General features: G+C 36.4%; 2 protein-coding genes across 2 annotated transcripts; one reads left to right on the forward strand and one right to left on the reverse strand.

The window, feature by feature from the left end:
* Window positions 1-1537: 1537 nt before the first annotated feature.
* Window positions 1538-3887, forward strand: LOC114724810 (protein C2-DOMAIN ABA-RELATED 7). The gene is made up of 3 exons (XM_028911265.1): window positions 1538-1735; window positions 2912-3007; window positions 3331-3887. Exons 1-3 carry the CDS (start codon window positions 1625-1627, stop codon window positions 3634-3636), a joined length of 513 nt encoding a protein of 170 aa, XP_028767098.1. The 5' UTR covers window positions 1538-1624; the 3' UTR covers window positions 3637-3887.
* A 12448-nt stretch (window positions 3888-16335) lies between these two features.
* LOC114724829 (MLP-like protein 43) lies at window positions 16336-16876 on the reverse strand. Its single transcript, XM_028911279.1, has 2 exons — window positions 16655-16876; window positions 16336-16506 (listed from the first exon to the last, which is right to left on the reverse strand). Exons 1-2 carry the CDS (start codon window positions 16874-16876, stop codon window positions 16336-16338), a joined length of 393 nt encoding a protein of 130 aa, XP_028767112.1.
* Between the last annotated feature and the right edge of the window lie 1490 nt (window positions 16877-18366).

An 18366-nucleotide genomic window follows, 5' to 3' on the forward strand; every position in this document is an offset into this window, starting at 1 on the left:
TTGTTGGATGAGGGTGGGATAGGGACGATGGAAGGCAAGAACCACACCTTGAGGAATCCATCGTTTTCTGCGTCAGCGGAAGGCATACGGAGGCGGGAGGGAATCCAAAGTCCGTCCAAAATAGAGAATTAGAGATGGAGCGCTGGTGAATGAAATGGATGAGGATAACACATAAATTGTGGTGTAATTAGAGAGATCAATTTATAGACGGCTTTAGAACCTGATATTTTCCCATGTCAGGAGCTTCAATGTTGGGGTCTTCCTGTGCCACATAGTCAGCACGTCCAGTAATTTCCCTGCAAGTGTGGTGCATCTCCACATTCCAATAATCTATCAAGGAGCATCATGTCCCTGGCTGATATCCATAATGACCAACCTGTCTATGCCGATGATCTGGCTCATAATCCCCTCATCAGTTCGGCTTCAGTAACTGAACACAACCCAACTTCTTTATGGGATCTCGTAAGCCATTCGCTGTTAGGATCTGTGGCTACTCCCCCACATGCCGTTTGGTGATGTTCCCAAACTGATCCATTCATATCAACACGTTTGTTAAATGTGCAATCCATCAGGTTTTAACAAGTCAAACTCTGTGTTAAGCTTTTGTCGAACGTTGCAGATAACAGTATATTACTGCACACCCTTTTGCTTTTTGCAACTTTGCTATTCCCCAACGCGTTGCACGCGGAGCCACTCCAAACCTCTTTCCCCTCATCTCCATTTGTTTAAGAAGGTCCAAACACTCATTATCTCTACGTGACCGTCCTCCTCCCTTTATTTTTGGGAGATAACTTTTTTGCCCCCCCAAATATTTAAAAGGCAAACAAGCGTGGAGAAACGGGACAGCCACACAGTGTGAAAGCAGGAGAACAGGGATGCGATTATTGTGCAGGTGGGGACGCTCAAGCATGTGCAGAATCTGCCATAACCACCCATGTTTTTCACGTTGCGCTTGTCCTCACATTGATCAATGCCTTTAATTGCTTTTATTATGTGGCCACGCGTTGAATAAAAAATAAGTGAATTTTCTTCTCTATCCATACCTAAAACAAAAATATTTTTTTTTTTAACTTAAACATCAAAACTTCACAATCTCTTCAAATCTATTTTCTGAAAGTTGGATCGCACCAAAAAAAAACAGTTTTTTAAGTTGAAGGTTTAAATCTTAAGAGTAAACAAAATTATGCTGGTTAAATTAAACAAGTAAATGATAATTTATTCATCATTCATTTTTTTATAAAAACGTTTGGAGTTAATATTTGTATAGTAAAAATCTCTATGCTCTGCTTTGGAACCACCCAACTTTGTGAGGTGGACAGTGTCCATGGTTTCGGCTCACATTCAGGCCCCAATAATCCGTCCCATCTCATTACGGTGTCTTCTTTTGCCCTGACATGTCATTTTCAGGATCTGGGACTCTCTATTCTTACTTCTTTAAACCCATCTAATGCTACTAATCAGCACTACTATGATGTATTAATTAGATATTATAAAGACTCACGAGGTCAATTCACCTCTGTCCATATAAGCAGCTCCACCTCACTCCTTGCTTCATCAGTCTTCTTGCTTCTCTTCTTCTCGACCGCCTTCCTTCTTCCTCCTGTGATTTCTAAGCCACTCTGCAATGGATAACGTTCTGGGTCTTCTCAAACTTCGTATCAAAAGAGGTATTTCTCTCGCGATTCGTGATACTCGTAGCAGTGATCCTTATGTCGTTGCCACCTTGGGCGACCAGGTCAGTAGAACCCTCCTGCTCTTTGCGTGGTTTTGAATCAATCTATCTTACCTCTGTGGCTGCCTCCTCATGAAATGGCTTGTTGTGGCCAATAATAATATTCAATTTCTCCGAGAATTTGGAGAGTTTCGTTCTCTTTCTAGTTTTCCCAACTTTCCCTTTTGAAATGTTTAGGTTTTTAAATTTTAATAATTTCTGTTTTTGTTCCGTAAGTTCTCTCTGTTTCATAAATGCTGGTCTGTACTGCATTCGTGGGGTGGAAAACACCCTTTTGGGCGTTCATCGTTTGAGATTATACGATGTTCACCTGCCCTGTAATCAAGTAGGAGTTAGGAGTTGGGAGTTCAGTCTTTTCAATCTTCATTTCTCACAATTAAACGGAAGCTTTTCCCACTTTAAGCCCAAAAGATTTATGTAACTTTGCCTGATAAAGTTAAATATTTTCATTAGTGATTGTTATTGTATTAAATCATCTTCTATTTAGTATACACTCCTGGAACTGATGTCATATTTAAGGCACATCATATATTTGGAAAATTCAAAGTTGAAGCCTGATGTGTAAAAGATATCTGGATATGTGTAGCTGTTTCTTTTGGCAAAACGCATGTGGCTGTTAACTGCCCATAATATTAGTTAATTGTGTTGAACAATGAGAATGACTTCATCGTAATTACTACAATTGATAACTGCCCACTAAGTCATTGATTACAAAATAAATAATTAATTAAGATAAACTGAATAATAAAATGAAAATTAAAATAACAGAAAGTCCTAGATATCTGCATCAACAGTTTTGCAGCTTGACAAAATAGCAAGTAGGAAGCCTTCGTTTTGGAGCCCTGCACTGCCATTTGAACTATTCTTAATTTAGTACAAAGGAAGTTCATGGCCGATCTGGATTCTTCATGTAAAAGCTCTTGCATTTTTAGTCTATTTTGAAGGATGGAGTGGATTACGGATACCTTCTTTTGATAATCCTACTATGACCTGTTCTATGCCTCTTCTTTTAGATGTAAATTATCATCATATTCTTAAATCTTAATGACTGATTGTTTGAAAGGTTATCACCACGCTTTGAACTCGAGAAGTTTGGATTTCTTGATGCTGCTTGAGTATCGTTGATTCCACATTTTGTTGCTGTGCCTTGCTTGATTTGAAGTTTATTTGTTGGAACAGAAAGTGAAGACTCGTGTCGTGAAGAATAACCGCAACCCTCAGTGGGATGATGAATTGACACTCTCTGTTAAGGATGTCAACTCTCCAGTTCATCTTGTAAGTACTAAACCAAACTGCCTCATACCATCAGTGATATTGCTGTTTGCAGATTCACATCCTTATTAGGTGAAGCAGTCATTAGTGGGACAAGGAGGAATTGCTTTTTAAGTTCTTCGAGTGTTTATGCCATCAGGTTCTCTGATAAAATAATTATCACATGTTGAGGTGCTTTCCTCAAGAAGTCAATAATATGGTGCTGCTGCTGAATTTTCTTTTGCAGATATTTGATAGCAGACACCTAAAGAATTTAATCTAAGTCTAGGTCCTATCCTCATGCTCACTTGTTGATGGTGGCTATGAAATTTGCTTGACCCTTGCAGGCAGTTTTCGACCATGACACATTCACCGGGGATGACACAATGGGGGATGCAGAAATAGACATAAAGCCATATCTTCAGTGTCTGAAGATGAACTTGACCAACCTGCCGAGTGGTTGTATAGTGAAGAGAGTTCAACCAGATGGGAAAAACTACCTTGCTGAGGAGAGCAGCTGCATATGGAAGAATGGAAAAATCACCCAAGAAATGACTCTTGCTTTGAGAAACGTGGAATGTGGCTACGTAGTTGTCGAAATTGAGTGGAAGGAAATTCCAGGTTGCAAGGGCTTATCTGGGATTGAGATCTAAGTCTTCTGCACAATGTTTAATGAGGATTAGAGCTAGACTCTCCTCATGTGTCATGAAGGGTTGTATTTGGTAGGATATTTCTATCATGAATCCACGGTGTTACCCGTGTGATGGTGAGTGTATTCGTATTATCAATAATCTGAGACTGCTTAGTTTATATTCGGCAGAGTTGAAGCAGAACCATTTAGTGTCATGTAGAAATGTGGAATCAGTATCAGTTAACATAATGATCTGTGCTAGTAACCAAGCGATGTGATTATTGTTCCTTTTTTCCCCCTATGTATAGGTATCTTCTTATTGGAGATAATCCTATTTGAGACATTGTTGGGCACTAAATATGATTGTCCATTGTGAATATGCTTAGTCCAACATACTGGGTATAGGTTTAAGCCTACAGTTTTGCTCAAGCCCATCTTATTAGGCCTATGCACTTAAAGGCTCGGCCTAAGGTTTGTCCATCGGCACGGTTGATTACTTGACTGTTGATATGGGCCTAAACCAACATAGGTTGAAGTCTGACCCAGCCCATGACGAGATGCAGTTGGTTTATTTGTGTGTCAGAAGAGGTGTTTGGAAAGTCACAAAAAAAAAATTTAAAAAGTATTTTCATGTAAATCAAAATAATTATATATATATTTATTTCGTATATCGTAAAATTATTATTAAAATCATAATTTGGTTTTTACTTAGAAACAAGCAACATTGATCCAACTTAAGTTTTGAGATTGAGGAGGAACCGCGGGGTATTCAAAACATTTTTCCTCGCAAACTGTATTTTCCCCCAACCCGCGTGATTCATGTTGAGAAGTTCAAATCATACTATTGGCCAGTGAGTATTTTATAATATCTAGCCAGGATCTCCGCAAAATTCTGATCTCATCTTATCGTAGAGACAGATACAGGATGATTGAAGGGGAGGATGTGATACCTCGACACCTTCAACGATTTGATCCATTTATCTGTAGATGTCATGCATTGTAAGCGGGAAAAATGAGTTATTATTACTATAATATAATATAGATATAGATATAGTAATCCGTTATTATGTCACACTGTCACATATTACATTAATAATATAATAACTTCAAACCAGTTTTACTTTTTATACTATAATAGTAATTAACGATACATAAAAATAAATGAAAATACATTTTCTTATTATAGGATTTTGAAATTCAAATGACTTTTTTAGTTTTTCCTTATAAAAAATATTATTGTAACATAGGCATCAAAATCCGTACGACTTAAAGCAAGGGTATGAATTCAAAAGAAAAATGGAAACAAGCTTTTATTGAAAAAAAGGGTGTTAATGGATAGGTACTTAATGAATGGTTCAAACAAAAAAAAATGAAAATGAAAAAAGTAAGGGTAGAAATACACAGGACTTTTAATGAATAATTCAAATCCGGCTCATCAAATAATTCGAATCAAACAATTCAAAATCATTTTGTTGCGCAAGTGGTTAAGCTTGTGATTATTTTAACTTGTATATAAGGAGCCGCTACCTTCTATCTAATCTAAACATATTGTATTCACGTTGGCCTTTTTATTCGAAAAAAGTCATAAATTGAAAAAAATGATGCGTGAAAGTTAAGTCACCTGGAAAAAAAAAAAAGACAAATAAGTCTTCAAGAATTCAGGAGGCGTATCACCCACGCAACCGCTTTATCTCTCAACGGCTATATTTAAATCCCTGCTTTTCACATCCTGCTGGGAAAAGCTTGTTTCTCTTCTCTGGAAATTTGCGGTGATTGGCTTCTTGAATGAGGAATTTTTCAACGAATGAATTCTTGCTTGACAGTGCGGGAAACAGAAGCAAGCTTCCCCTGTTGCTGAAAAGTTCAACTCGCCTCGTTGGATGACCCACCGACATACATTGTTCGTTCAGCCATTCATTCTTTTTTGACTGGTTTGTGGGGTTTCTCCGCTTTCTTCAATCGCAGATCTTCAGCAGTTGATCATCGCCTTTGGGTCTGTGTTCTGCTATACTAGTGGTATAGCAACAAGGGATTGCGTTCGGTTCCGGCAACAAGATCTCCTGCTAGTGAATTCTTGGTCCGCAAGGTCTCAAATCGTTAGCTCTTTCGTTATTCTTTGATTTTTCCTCCCTTCTCTTTCGATATCATTTAGCAGAACCCATCTTATAGTTTTCATTTGCTTCATTGGATTCTGATCGGCAATGATTTTTGATGCTTGTATTGGAATTTATCGTAGTCGGTGGATATATTTCCCATTCAAAACATATATTTCTTGCTGATTTTCCCGTCAGTATTATTACGTTAAAGTTATCCAAACTATATAGCTGATTGAATTTCCTGGTGATTATTTTCTTCCCGAATTTTCTCCCTTGTTCATTATTGTGATGTCTAATCAAACTGTGAGAGTAATTCAGAGAGAGAGGGTAATCTCCAGCATAGTTCAAAACACTGATAGCAACATTGGCATTGCTCTCTTGGAATTTCTTGCTTTCTTGCGTCTTGAATTTTTCTTTGTCAAGGTAGTGAGGGAATGTTTTATTGACAAGCACTGATATGGTCTGGCCTTGTTCCTTCATTCTCTGATACATTATTCCTTGCGTACGTAGGATCCATATATGTCAGTGCACCACTATTTGCTTTGGTGGTCTTCTTTTACTCTCAACGATGTTGAAACAATTCAAATAGTGATCTTGGTAGTTTCCTAGTTATCTAGTTGATGGAATGGCATATAATATCATGTTTGTAGAAAACAGATACGAATAGGATGATTGCATTTGCATCAATGCCTGTTCACTTTTTCCTCTGCCAAAAGGGGTGCGCCATGCAGCCAATCTCTATTGCAAACTACTAATCTTAAAGAGAGTTAATAATGGTTGGCACAGGCAAGCTTGATGGGCTGCTTCTAACTCGCGGGTATTAGTACAAATGGGTACGACCCGTTTGTAACTCGGTAAAGTGGGCTGGGCTAATTAATTAGTATGGGCTAACCCATTTTCAAGACATGCAAAATCTTGTCTATTGTCATCCCCTCGCCATTTCTTCTCGTACTTGTTCAATTACCTGTTCCAGATGATCTAGCAGGGTCTGCATGGGGTTAGGCGGTGGTCTCTCATTACTTGCAGGGTTCCTACTGGCCGCCCCTCTTTTTAGATATAACCATCTTTTACTAATTTTCCTATAACTGATTATTTGTTAGTGAGGTGAGGAACTCAGTTGGCTTTCTTCCATTCATCGCGATATCGCGTTGTCCCTTTCTCTCTCACATCCGAAGACAGTGGTGACAAGGTGAGGAAGGAGAAGAAGTAATAAATCAGAAATGCCATCGCTACAGTGATTTCTTTTCTAGCAGCTCCTTTAATCCCCTTTTCTCCTTAAGGTTAGATGATTAAATTTAAAATAATAATAATAATGTAGTCTGGTAGAATGTTCCCCAACCTGGGAGACCAAGCCTCGTATTAAGCTGGGTTGGACCAGACCATGGTCAGCCTTACTTAGCACAAGCCTTTTTCTAGACTAGACCATTGGTTAGGCACTAACTCAATATTGGTCTAGTATATACATAGCCCTAGGTAAGACAATCTCTACTAAGGTCAAGCTCTTTATTAAGCTTTCCTTTATTAGCCTACCTAAGGGTACTTGCTTGCCACTTTGATTAGATGATCCTACACCTTGGGCCATGTCCTATAACACTTAGTAAGCACATAACACTTAGTAGGGCTGCACAAAGACCAAACTAAATAGATCGGGTTCAAGCTCAACCTGAGGTCTGGTATGAAATTACCTCGGGTTATATTTTGTTGCCCAAGGTGTGGCTAATCTAGGACAAACCTAAGGGTAGACCAAACCAAGTTTGGTCCTTTGGGTTCAAAACTGGTCTATTAGACCATTTTATAAAAATAAAAAAAAGTTAAATGCCTCGAATTATTAGATTGGTTTGGTCTAGGACAAACCCGTGGATAAACTAAACCGAGTTTGGTCGTTCGAGTTCAAGATTGGTCTATAAGACCATTGTGTAAAAACAAGAGAAAAAAGGTTAAATGCCTTGAGTGATCAAGCATTCCCTTTCTTTTACCCCATCTCTAGCTTCAATGGGTTGTTGAAATGTTGCTCCTTGCAACTAACTTCTTGATTTGAACTTTTTTAGCCGCCTTGGGTTAAATCAAAAATAAAACCAAATTATGCAGTAAAGCACAACTCGGGTCGAGTCTCTTGAGGAGCCTTTTATTAATTCCTAAGTTAACTAAGTGACAAAGAATAAAAAAGGGGGGGTTGAAAAAGGATTTTTCAATTAATAAAACTAATTATGAAAATAAGAAATAAATCTAAACTATTTTTTTTGTATTTTTAATAAAGAGAAAATGAAAAATGCAAATTTGGGTTTTAGAAAATCAGTGATGAGAATGCTCTTGAGGAATGAATCAATGACCATCCTAGCTTGTCTAATGATATGGGAGTAACTTAAGTGGTTAAGACTGGTTTATATAAGTTATTCCTTTTAAATTAATACTCAACTAGAACATTAATTACTTGTTAAATTCACTTCAAGCATAATTTCTATACAACCCGCATAAAAATCACACTAACAATGAATTAACAAAGGCATAAACATAAATATATGTATAAACCAAGTACTCAAACTTATAAATACCAATCCAAATCTCAGCAATTTCAATCCAAACCAAGAATTACAACTAGCAATTCTTAGCTTTAAACCAAATATAACAAACTTCAAACCAGAAATCATCAACAAAATAGTCTAAACTAAGGACTAGAATTAAATTCCCCTTTGTAGCTCTCAAACTCAAGCCATTGAAATCAATCCCGAAGAGCACAGCGAACTCAGCCTCTCATAGTCTTGAACCAAGCCACAACTCGTGCCAAAGATTTAGCAGCCATGGATGACGGTTAGGTTGGTGGCAATGATGTGTGGGACGTGGTTGATGGAAGAATATGAAAATGAATTTTGGAAGATTGAAATTGAAGTGTTGCGGCGGCGGTGTTTGTACGAACTTGAAGAATGAATTTTTGAAGGATATTGGCCGTGTGTGTGAGTGGAATTAATGTTGCGGCTTGGGTCTTGAATGGAGAGAAGGAGGATGCGTGCGGCGTGACTGTGTATATGGCTCTGTGCTCTTGCGTGCGGCTGTGAAGGACGTGAAGGGGTGTGAGTGAGTTCTCCTCTGATTGTGTGTTGCGGTGGTATATATAAAAAAGGGATTGAGGGAGGCGACCGCGTCATATTGCGTGAAGGAGGGGATCTATATCCAATATCAAATCCGAAGGATCAGAGATGATTGGCAGCCTTCTGGAATTCCTTGTTGCCCCCCTTTTTTTCATGAATAAAAATATAAATAATAATCTGATGTCTTGATGTCCAAGTTGTTTGTGTCTCCAATTTCCTTTTCTTTTCTTTTCTTCTTTTTTTTTCCTTCCTTTCAGCTTTCTATGATCTTTATCTCCTTATTTTTAAGACCTGCAAAAGATATATTGAGATACTATCATAAAATCTAAAATTAAATATTTAAAAAGAGATAAAAAATATGATAAGATCTCCTATTAAATCTCTAATTTCATGCAATCAGTATTTGATTCAAAATACCCACAATCAATGCAATTTATCCCACTTTAATTGATAAATATCTCTAAAAAGATATCAAACAATATATTAAAATCAGGATTTATCACTTCTAGTGTTCCCACACCACAAAAATAAAGCAATTTTAAGTTGCCAATCTAAGGAGAAGAAGGGGAGAAGCCACAAGAAAAATACACTCAAGTGTCTAAGCGATGGATCTTCTTCTTTGTTGATTTCTTCTTCTTAAGTTGGTGATCGTTTTGTTATTTGATTTCTTCTTCATCTCTAGGTTAGCATTCGTCTTCTTCTTTAACAAATCTATTCGCTGTTCAGTCTTCAACCATCATTTCTACTTTTTATTGTGAACATCTCCAAATCAAAAGAAATAGATTGCGCAAGTTGCGAGAAAGAGGTTGCGACTATTCTATTCTTTCATGTTAGAGAAAAGAAGAGAAAGAAGAAATTAACAAGGTGCTGGAGAGGGGGATTGCAACCGCAAAAGAATAAGAGAAGTAAATTGAAGGAAGAAGAGAAGTTGAAGAAAGAGGTGTTGGCCGCGAAGGAAGAGGAGAAGTTGAAGAATAGGTGTCGATTGAATTGATGTACTAGGGTTCAGAAAAAAAATTAGTAAATAGGAAAGAAAATAGTAAGGAATTAAAATGACGTTGCTTAAGTTTTTTACATGTCCGGCTGGACTATACTAGACTACATGGTCTTTGGGGTTAGCCCGAAATCTGGTCTGACTCGATGATCCACCCAATCTGTTCTAGTTGGTTTTATGGCTTGGGCTGTTTTTTTGGGGTTAGACTGGACCAAGTTACCTGGACCACCAGATTTTTTTTCACAACCCTAACACTTAGAAAGGGTTTGAAATTCCTCACATCACTCAGGATGCAATAATAAGAATTGGCTTAACTGACAAATGGTCCACAAAAATCCTTAATCAAAGGAAACCTAGCTCCACATTACAAGAAGAATCGGAGATATCAGTAATTGGATGGCTATGATAGGAGGGTAAGTAATCTCATAGGCTAAAAGAAAGAAGAACCAATTAAATGCAGGGTAGGGACATCTACTTCAAGAGGAGGAGGAGGAGGAGGAAGAGGAAGAAAAGCAAAGAGAGTATAGTGGAGCAGCTTGAAGCCATGAATATTGAGGAAATGAAGTTATAAAATTGAGGTGGAGATATGCACCGATGATGAATGTGATGAAGACATGCACCGATCTTCAATCTTCAATCACTTATTGACTCTTGGATGAAGCATGTGCGAGATTTTATATGTGTGACTTCATCCGATGATCCATTTGCGTGACTTCACGAATTTATATGGTATGCAGTTTCCTAATATGGAGTTGAATGCTGCTGTGGATGATCTTAGATGACAATTTTTGGGGACTTATCGAGACACAAATTCTAGATAATTTAGACACGTTGTCATTTGATAGTACAGCCATAGAGTTGACATTATATGAGGAAACGAGAATTGTTAACAATTGGATAAGAACTGCAGCACTTGCTTGATTCGCTAGTAGAAGCAACGTTCGTGGTATGAGGTGTATGAATAGGTAAGCGTAATAATTGGTTGATGAATACCATGAGGAACTATCCCATTAGCTGAACTAATGGATAAATCAGGAAAGAACCTCATTAATACTGAAGTGGGACACTATCAATCCTACCTGTTTTCTCGAAGAGGAATGGAAAGAATGCAATCTCAGTAAATGCCTTCTACCCACGGGGCATGACACAAAAGCTTTCACTTCAAGGCCTGGAATTGAATATAATTCAAAAGATTATAGTGTCCATTTTAAATTTTTATGGTCAGTTGAGGTCTTGAGGAATAAGTTATAGGTTTAAGCAAGTGTTATGGTGTATTCAAAGTTTCCTACGACCCTTATCTGAAATATGAATGAAAAATATGCTTGTTTTATTTCTAATCTCAAATATTGAATAAAGTCAATAAGACTTTGAGAGGCAACAAGTCTAAAAGATGGAGTAAGGCGATAGAAGTACAGGAACTTGGAGAGGCCGCAATGGAGGGTTTATCATTTAAAAATTTTCTCACCGTTATACCGACGACATGACGGACATTCCATGTTATAATTTTAATAATTTAATTTTTAACTCATTGAAACTACAATGACATATTCAGAACAAAAAATAAATCTTGTTTAGGACTAGAAGGTTCTAAAATTTCACATCGATGTTTTGAAGTTGTGCTCCTATCAAATTTTGGAATCTTAGTGCTAAACTTTGGATATTAGAATCAAATTTCTTAGTGTCTTTTGATCTTCTACTAAAATTATTGCATTTGATAGAAGTTTTTAATGTCAAATTTTGAAATATCAATATCAAATTTAAATCATACATGTGTGTGTGAGAGGGAATGATTTTGGGTTAATTTAATTTATTGATTATTTTATTCGATAACACAAGTTTCTATGATTAAAATTTTAGAGCAAAACACATACTGTTGTTTCTCAACTTCTTTTGTAATTCAGAATTGGGTCGAAAAACAAAACGTCCTCAATTACCTATTTCAAAATGAGAATGGTGTATTAACGTTATGTCTAGAGGCATGTTCTGATTTTGGTAAGTTTTTGAAATTCAACTTACCCAAACTTTTCATTTAACAGAAAAAAGAATGAGAATGATATCTCTATTCAAGTCCTATATTATACCACGAACTAATCTGGCTTTAAGGATTATATAAACTAAAAACTATAATAATACTGACAAAGATAAGTGTGTATCAAAAAACTTAATAATCACAGACACTCACAAAGATCAAACATTTTTAACACGAGCAGTGAACTTGGACACGTATCGTTATTCTTGATACCAACAAGACCATATACTCCTCCGGCCCTAAATAATATATATATATATATATATAAAACCCTTATATAATGTATATAATGTCTATAAAGGTCTTATATTTAGGACCGGAAGAGTATATAAGCTGACACCATTGGGATAAGGGCCCTCTCATAACCACAAGCTAATTCCTAGTATTCCTTCTCTCTGATATTTGAGGGCTATGCCTTCATAAGATGAGCATCAATATGTTCAGTAATGTTAGTGATAAGGGTCCAAGTGGCTTCCGGAGGAGGCACGCCCTCATGCAGCTTCTCGTATTCAAAAGCCCATTATGTAAGCGCACCATTACCCTTCTCAATCACATGAAGCTTCATCTTCAAGCTCTTTAATTTGTCATCGCGAGACCTCAAGGAATAGGGAGAGATTGTTGTGGAGTACTGGAAGGAACCTTTGAGCCTTATAAAGAATAGACAGACATGCATATCTCTACTGAATCACTCACAATAATTTTATTATTTGAGCGGTTGAGAATATGAGAATATATATCTATGCTACTTGCTAAAAGGTTAGCTAAAATATCACAGATAATTAAAAATATACATTTAACTACTACCTCTAGTCCTTATTATAAGAAATCGTTTGACTTTTATTTTAAGGGTTAAGGTGCATTCCGTACCTCGAATTATTTTCCCAGGTGCACTCAGTGTCCTAAAGTAATTTTCGGTGCATCCAGTGTCTCAAACTAATTAAAATGGTGCATCCATATCCTAGGTTTAAGTTTGACCGTTAGTTGACCGAAAAATCTGACGTGGCGGACATGTAGGCATCTGATGTGTATTATCTTGACGAGTTAAGGTGCGCCCAACACCTTGAACTATTTTTCCAAGTGCGCCTAGTATCCTAAAGTAATTTTTGGTGCATCCAGTATCCCAAACTAATTAAAACAGTGCGTCCACATCCTAGGCTAACAGAAAAGTCTCGTTTGACCGTTACCTTGCTGATTCAGCTGAAGGCTGACCGAAAAATCCTACATGACAGACACGCAAGCGTCTGATGTGTATTATTTTGACTAAAGCTCCCGAGACGAGCCCCGTGGTGGAGGATGTTTTCTCAGAAGGCGACGACAATGTCGATGGAGTGACTAAGGGGAAGTTTACTATGTTCTACGAGGAGGAAAGCAAATGCGAGTCGGATGAGGAGTCGACAGAGATGAAGATGGAAGTGTGCTGTGAGCCTGTGACAGCAGTTGTGGTTTCAAATCGGAGTAGTGGAAGAAATGGGATTGAATAGGTGGTACATGTACTAGGATTTAAGAGGGTAGATCGGTGGTCTTTCTTTTTTTTAAGTTTAAAAACTGGTAGAAGATAAATGTTAGAAGCGGAGGAAATAAATTGAATTTTTAGTCAAAATAATACACATCAGACGCCTGCGTGTCCGCCATGTAGGATTTTTCGATCAACCTTCAGCTGAATCAACAAGGTGACGGTCAAACGAGACTTTTCTGTTAGCCTGGGATGTGGACGCACTGTTTTAATTAGTTTGGGACATTGGATGCACCAAAAATTACTTTATGACACTGGACACACCTGGGAAAATAGTTCAGGGTGCTGGGCGCACCTTAACTCGTTAAGATAATACACATCAGATGCCTACATGTCCGTCACGTCAGATTTTTCGGTCAACTAACGGTCAAACTTAACTTTTCTGTTAGTCCGGGATATGGATGCACTGTTTTAATTAGTTTGGGACACTGGATGCACCGTTTTAATTAGTTTGGGACACTGGATGCACCAAAAATTACTTTAGGACACTGGATACACCTGAGAAAATAGTTTGGGGTGCTGAGCGCACCTTAACTCTTATTTTAATCCTAAATATAAGATCATAATTCATTATGTTTCTTATATTTATCCATTTGTTTCTAAGATAGTCCTTGTAATAACAGTAGTTCTAACCAATACACTTGATTAGCAAGGATATTTTAGGAAAAACAACACCTCTTTATTATAAATAACTAACTTAACTAATTTTCTTAATCTACTCAAATTAGTCCACTAATTCTTATATTAAAGATCAGAGGCATAGTACTTTATAAGGAAATTATATATAGACACACTTTGGTACCTATTTCGAAACAGCAGTTCATTAATGAGGTATGATATGGTCATTAATCTCCGTAGGATAAATTACAAATAATTGTGCTTATGATAATGATGAAGCATCAATAATATCTTTTACGAGTTACCCTAAGGTTATTCTCCCTAAGTGATTTATTATAATTTTCACACACACACACACACACACACACACTCCTTTTAAGGAAGAGCATAGTATATAACTTATTGGACTCGACACTTTACACTGTGTAGCCTGCATAATATTGTTTATTGCTTAATTATGATTTAAATCATCAAGTAAAATATTATGTTAAGTTTGATAAAAAAAGTGTACGATAAATAAAATGACATAATGTGAACTATAAATTACGTTATCACTTATCATTTTAAATGAAACGATGAAGTATAAAGTTCCACAATATAATGATGAGCGCCCACTACGTACTTAATCTCTCTCAAGGGTCGTAGCACCACCCAAACCCAAAGAATAATAATAATAATAATAATAATAATAATAATAATAATAATAATAATCAAGGATTTGAATAGCCGTTTGCAGCTCAGCTGCATTAGCTAACACATATTTATAATATACTGTTTGAATGTTTGTTAAGAATAGTAGACACATATAGGAAAGGGACAATGAAGCAGCTTCATACCTGAGCTAATAATTTGTAAATTATTAGAGTTGGTTGGGGGTACCTTATATTTATGAGGTGTTGATTGAATGCTGAAACTTATGAAAATTTAAAAAACTGGAGATATTTAAGAAGAGGGGGACCATTGCCCCTTCTTTGTCACCTATTTATTAGCTTTTCTCTAACATCTCCATCAAACAGCTGCTCCAATCTGAATGACTTGTTCTCATGATCAATCTCTTCAAAGTTCTCCTTGCAAAGTTCCACTAATTATCATTTTAACATACTTAAGATCAAGTAGATTAACCAATATAAACTTTTCACTTATATATAAGTGAATCAGCATGAGAATTATGTAGCGTAAACTAAGCCTAATTTACAATTCATCTTAATTCCTTTGCTATCCCTCCGGCAGGTAATTCTATATTCTGAGCTATTAGTAAACTAATATATTCCTGTGTATATACATGCAAATTAATCTCTCGATCGAATAATCTGTTTCGCCCGTAGTATGAATTGTTACAGTAGAGTAAATATTCCATCTCATGCAATGAAGGGAATTGCAATTTGAAGTACGTAATCTACACAGTTTTAATAAGGGACAGACCATGTAAAAGAATATATAAATTCAATTAAGGAATTAAAGTGTCAAAAGATATACTACGGTCTTATTTATAAGATCTTGTTTAAAAACTACAAATGAGATCTTATAATTAGGACCGGAAGTAATATGTTGCAGGGACTGAACTCCTTGCTTCCTATATGAAATTACAAGGGATTGCATATCATAGTTTAAATTAGAGAAATAAAACGATTTGATGACAAAACTCACTGCATTATTAAACCAAGAAGCAAAATTTAAACTCTTGCAACTGCTTCATCATAACGGGACACATAATTTTGGTGTGCCAAAGAATGGCAGGATTTTGTGAAAGCTTACCAAATTAGCAGGGGCACATAACTCCTATCTATCGTCACTTTTAATATAGTTGCTATCAAATCTCTTCCTCTTAAATTTGTGTACAATTATAACAATATTTTTGGTAACGACTTCCAATAGTTTCCATAAAAAAATTTGTCTTGGTAAACTTTTCTATAGTTACTGCAAATGGACACTTTGAATATCTTGTTTTCTAGGACTCAACCACCTGAGCCAGTAGCCACACACAAGCCTTCCCGTCTAAACCAGCTGAGCTTTCAGAGAATTTATTGATAGAGCTTGGTTGAGATTTATGACAATCATATTGACAGATTTGAGTTTCAACTGGCTTTTAGGATCAAGCTAACATTTAAAATCATAGGGACAAAGATATGATCTCTGCATCACATTAATATAATCAACATATATTTTATAACATTAAGCGCACTTACAAAGGTCAAACACTTTAATATACATTAATACATGTGAAGGAATCGCTTCTCTCCCTGCTGGTGGAAGGAAATTCCCATCCTTAGTTATAGGTACCAACATTATAGGTTCACGCACTTTATTTAGATTATAAAACCCCTCTAATTAATAACCACACACAAGCCAAATTACATATATTCCTTCTGTTCGATGTTTTGAGGGCTATGCCTTTGTGAGATGAGCATCAAGATCCTTGGTAACCGTAGTGACAAAGTCCAAGTAAGCTTGTGGGGGAGGGACTTCCTGGCTGAGCTTCTCATATTCGTAAGTCCATTTGGCAAGGGCACCACTGCCCTTATCGGCCACTTGAAGCTTTGCCTTTAAGCTCTTATACTATTCTCCAATTGCTCCATCAAACAGGTTGAATGTGCATGACTTGTTCTCATGATCAATCTCTTCGAAGCTCTCCTTACAAGTTTCTACCTTACCTTCTGTACTTAAGATCGATCAACATTAGCAAGTGAGCTTAATTAATCAGTACGGGTAGTTTTCGTGTATTTGGTGAAAGCTTACCGGCAGTATAAGTCCAGTGCTTAACAGAATCAGAGCCAACGCCGTGCCAGTCTCCCTGATGCACCTTAGTTTCGTGCACTAGATCACTAATGTTCTGAACATGGTGAAGTTGAGTTACGAAGAGGCTGAAGAACTTGGCAGCAGGTGAATGAACCTCAACTTCAGCCTCCAATTTTCCAGAGAGAGCCATTTCTCTTTGATATTGAGCTCAAGATGAAACAAGGAGAGTAATGGATATGTGGCAGGAGAGAGGCTTGTTTGGTGGACCTTAAATAGAACAAACTTTCTTTACTATACCTTAAATGTTGCTTTCTTTGTATGTTCCCTCACGTTTTTCTTAGGGTAAAGAACATTCAATATCTCCTGATTTTTTTTTTTTCAAATACATCCAACATCCTAACGTATGGTGCATAACATTTTGATGTTATTTTTATCTTTAGTGTGTTTCTGGGACCTTAAATTATAAATAATATTATGACGTTGGATATAATAAAAAATAGCATCATGGAGACGAGATCTATTAAATTCATCATAAATAAGATTAGGCTAATAGATGCACCAGTGATATAGCATAACTAAGGGCCATATGGTTATACTTAAGTTTTTTATTAAAAATAAAATAATTACATCAATATTTAATAATAATGTGATGAACCTGCAATCTACGAAAAATAAACTTTATTAAATGAATGAAATGATGGTTTATAAAAATATATATATTTTTATTCTATGATAATTAAAAAATCCATATAGTTAGCTGAGGATTTATTTTAATTTATATTGCTGTACTTTTGCAGTATTAATTGGTGATTAAGTTGGCTCATCGTTCATTGTGACTGGAACAATAACTTACGGGACGAGAAATAAATTTTCATCACCTATAGGAATCTACGAAAAACAATTCAAACCGATATATGATAAAAATTAAATAGTAAAAATAGATTAAGAAGCACCACCATCTTAAACATGAGAAAACTCCTCAAAGGTAAGAGCAAGAACCGCGGGTCATGTATGTGGACCCATAAAACAACTGTCAACATATAACTATAAAGAGCCTTAATCAAATTCACTAATGAATGCTAACGGTCATAGAACTAAATCAACATTCTTACAAAATTACAGACTAACGGCCTAAGTGTTATTATCGACGCTATAAGGTTGTTGGCAATCCAAGCAACTAATTGATGATCCAATTGTTGAAAATAAGGAGCTAGATGTCTTCAAACCTGCTAACAAACTTATAACCTGATCCAGTAATTAATGAAATTCATATAAAATCCTATCAATATAATGACTATCATAGGAATATACAAGAATGGTTCCCCCCCCCCCCCGGGTCGCAAGATGCGTGCTTTTCTGCCTTTCCTTCTTTTAGCATCCCTTCACTCTCTTGCCCTGATCTAACTTCTGTCCACTTTAAGTGCTGAATATATAATTAATGTGCTTCTAATTCCAGGCCTTCATCCAAATAGAAACTGAGCCCCACTCAACACTAATTGAATCCACTAGTTACGTCCACATGCATTCTGTTTGACGGTTTGTTGAGAACAGCAGATGTATTATTAGAAGGGCAACTGCTGAAATAGAGCTCATCACTTTTAATGTCGTAGCAACAGTACGTGTCGGTGTCAAATGCAGTGTTGTTAATTACTTCTCTAGTCCTGGATATGAGGTATATTT

The sequence above is a fragment of the Neltuma alba genome, unplaced genomic scaffold (assembly GCF_004799145.2).
Source record: "Neltuma alba isolate B1F8T4 unplaced genomic scaffold, ASM479914v2 tig00012201_pilon, whole genome shotgun sequence".
Lineage (NCBI taxonomy): Eukaryota > Viridiplantae > Streptophyta > Magnoliopsida > Fabales > Fabaceae > Neltuma > Neltuma alba.